The 3,389-nt window shown below is 41.4% G+C and overlaps 1 protein-coding gene across 1 annotated transcript; it reads left to right on the plus strand.

Moving 5' to 3' along the window:
- The first annotated feature begins 1,633 nt into the window (after positions 1-1,633).
- LOC138881261 (uncharacterized) lies at positions 1,634-2,911 on the plus strand. Its single transcript, XM_070161477.1, has 2 exons — positions 1,634-2,098; positions 2,258-2,911. The coding sequence occupies exons 1-2, from the start codon at positions 1,634-1,636 to the stop codon at positions 2,909-2,911; spliced, it is 1,119 nt and encodes a 372-aa protein (XP_070017578.1).
- The last annotated feature ends 478 nt before the right edge of the window (positions 2,912-3,389 follow it).

The following is a 3,389-nucleotide window of genomic DNA, read 5'->3' on the forward strand; positions in this document are numbered from 1 at the left end:
CTATTCACTATTTTATTTACTAAATGATTTTGTTTTCGCATTTTTTTCAATTTTCGCAGTAAGATCTTCAATGTTCGAAACAATTATTCAATTTATCAAAAGCATGTTTGATTTTTCTTGTGAATTAACATTTATTTCTATCATTTTCCTCCTTACTTTACCAATACAGCATTACTATTACTTATCTTGATGAACCAATGACTGTGACATGCAATGAGACAACACAACAAACGGACATTGATTCAAAAGAAGATGACATACTTGATGAGATTGTCAAAGAAGTTGAGAACTTTGAGAACAGACCTAAGTCCAACCTGGACGAAACCGAAATTGTTAACCTAGGAGACATAGAAAATGTCAAGGAAACATGAATCAGCATTCACCTATCGACATCAGAGAAGAAAGAATACACAGAGTTTCTAAAGGGGTATGAGGACATATTCGCCTGGTCGTATGATGGCATGACCGGTCTGAGTACATCTATTGTGGCTAACAAACTGCCAACCGATCCAATGTGTCCACCGGTAAAGAAAAAGCTCAGAAAGTTCAAACCTGACATGAGTCGGAAATTCAAGGAAGAAGTCACCAAACAGATCAAAACTAAGGTTCTCAGGGTGGTTGAGTACCCGACATGGTTAGCCAATATTGTGCCAGTACCAAAGAAGGATGGGAAGATCAGAGTCTGTGTTGACTACCAGGATCTCAACCGAGCCAATCCAAAAGATGACTTCCCTTTGCCGAATATACACATCCTGATTGACAATTATGTCAAGCATGAGTTACAGTCATTCGTGGATTGCTTCACTATTTATCATCAGATATGGATGGATGAGGAAGACGTTGAGAATACGGCTTTCATTACGCCGCAGGGAGTGTATTGTTACCCAATGATGCCATTCGGCCTGAAGAATGCAGGGGCCACCTACATGAGGGCCATGACAACTATTTTCCATGATATGATACACAAAGAGATAGAGGTATATGTGGATGATGTTATCATCAAATCCAAGAAGGCCACTGACCACATAGAGGATCTGAGGAAGTTTTTCAATAGACTGCGGAGGTAAAACCTAAAACTAAACCCCGCAAAGTGTGCATTTGGGGTTCCTACTGAGAAGTTGCTTGGGTTTATTGTGAGCCGCCGAGGAATAGAACTGGATCCATCGAAGGTCAAAGCCATTCAAGAATTACCACCGCCAAAGAAGAAGAAAGATGTGATGAGTTTCTTGGGAAGGTTGAACTACATCAGCCAATTCATAGCATAGTCTACAGTTATCTGTGAGACAATCTTTAAGATATTAAATAAGGATGCCGCTACCAAATGGACCGATGACTACCAGAAGGCTTTTGATAGAATCAAGGAGTACCTGTCAACACCACCAGTCTTAGTTCTGCCCGAGCCAGGTAGACCCTTATTACTATACCTTGCAATGTTAGATGGAGCTTTCAGATGCGTTTTGGGGAAGCATGATGAAACAGGGAGAAAGGAACAAGCGATTTACTATCTAAGCAAGAAGTTCACTGCGTACGAGGCCCGATATTCTTTTTTGGAACCACCTGCTGTTCTTTGACTTTGGTAGCTCAGAAGCTGAGACATTACTTCTATGCCTATACCACGTACCTCGTATCAAGGATGGATCCTTTGAAGTACATCTTTCAAAAGCCCATGCCCACTGGTAAGCTAGCTAAGTGGCAAATCCTATTGAGTGAGTTTAACATTATTTATGTAATGCATAAAGTAGTCAAGGGACAGGCACTGGCAGAACACCTTGCCGAAAACCCCGTGAATGGAGGATACGAACCTCTGAAAAAGTATTTTCCTGATGAAGAGGTATCATTCATAGGAGAAGACATTACAGAATCCTATGACGGTTGGAGAATGTTCTTCGATGGAGCAGCGAACTTCAAAGGAGTCGTCATAGGAGCATTCTTAATATTAGAAACCGGTCAGCATTATCCAGTGTCCTCCAAACTCAGGTTCCCCTGCACCAACAATATGGTCGAATATGAAGCCTGCATCTTAGGGCTCAAAATGTACATTGACCTGAACGTGCAAGAGCTGCTAGTGATTGGAGATTCAGATTTACTTATACATCAGGTACAAGAAGAATAGGCAACCAAGAACTCCAAGATTCTCCCGTATCTACATCATGTATAGGAATTGAGAAAGAGGTTCACGAAAACGGAATTCCAACATGTTCCCAGGGTCCATAATGAATTCTCCGATGCATTGGCTACCCTATCATCCATGATACAGCATCCCGACAAGAATTTCATTTATCCTATTCTGGTGAAAATTCATAATCAGCCAGCTTACTGTGCCCATGTTGAAGAGGAAGCATATGGAAAGCCTTGCTTTCATGATATCAAGGAATATTTGGCGAAAGCAGAGTACCAGGAGCTTTCCAATCATGCTCAGAAATGCACACTTCGGAGGTTGTCCAACGTCTTTCACAGCGGAGGAATCTTGTATAGGAGGACTCTTGATTTGGGATTATCAAGGTGTGTTGATGCAAAAGAAGCATCCAGGCTACTAGAAGAAATTCAATGTGGGACCTATGCTCCACATATGAACGGTTTTGTCTTTGCAAAGAAGATACTCCGGGCCGGTTACATTTTGATAACTATGGAAACAGACTACATCCAGTATGTCCGGAAATGCCATCGTTGTCAGATACATGCAGACATGATAAAGGTACCTCCGAACGAGCTCAACATAATAAGCTCACAGTGGCTGTTCACCGCTTGGGGAATGGATATCATTGGACCAATCGAGCCTGTCGCTTCCAACGGACACATGTTTATCCTAGTGGCAATTGACTATTTCACCAAGTGGGTCGAAACAACATCTTACAAAGCAATGACTAAGAAAGTCGTTACAGACTTCATCCGCGACCCCATTGTTTATTGATTCAGTATCCTAGAGTTAATCATCACTGATAATGGTTCCAATCTCAATAGGGACTTGATGAAATCCATGTGTGAAATTTGCAAGATCAGACACAAGAATTCCATAGCCTACAGGCCTCAAATGAATGGAGTTGTGGAAGCCGTCAATAAGAATATCAAGAAGATATTGAGGAAAATGATAGAGAAACATAAATAGTGGCACAAGAAGTTATCATTTGCTATATTAGGGTATCGCACCACAGTCCGCACATTAACCGGGGCAACCCCCTATATGCTAGTTTATGGTACAGAAGTCGTCATTCCCGTCGAAGTAGAAATTCCTTCCCTAAGGATAATATAGGAAGCTGAGCTCGAAGACGCAGAGTGGATGAAGAGTCATTACGAGCAACTAGCTCTTATAGATGGAAAGAGAATGAATGCAATTTGCCATGGTCAACTCTAATAGAACAGAATCTCCAGAGCCTTCAATAGTAGAGTCA

Source organism: Nicotiana sylvestris, chromosome 11 (genome assembly GCF_000393655.2).
Source record: "Nicotiana sylvestris chromosome 11, ASM39365v2, whole genome shotgun sequence".
Lineage (NCBI taxonomy): Eukaryota > Viridiplantae > Streptophyta > Magnoliopsida > Solanales > Solanaceae > Nicotiana > Nicotiana sylvestris.

What these genes read in the sequence shown, in the direction of transcription:
- LOC138881261 (XM_070161477.1), top strand. Translation starts at nt 1,634, where the DNA reads ATGGATCCTTTGAAGTACATCTTTCAAAAGCCCATGCCCACTGGTAAG. An exon ending in CAGATTTACTTATACATCAG is followed by an intron (nt 2,099 to 2,257) that starts GTACAAGAAGAA and finishes TCCATGATACAG; the next exon opens with CATCCCGACAAGAATTTCAT.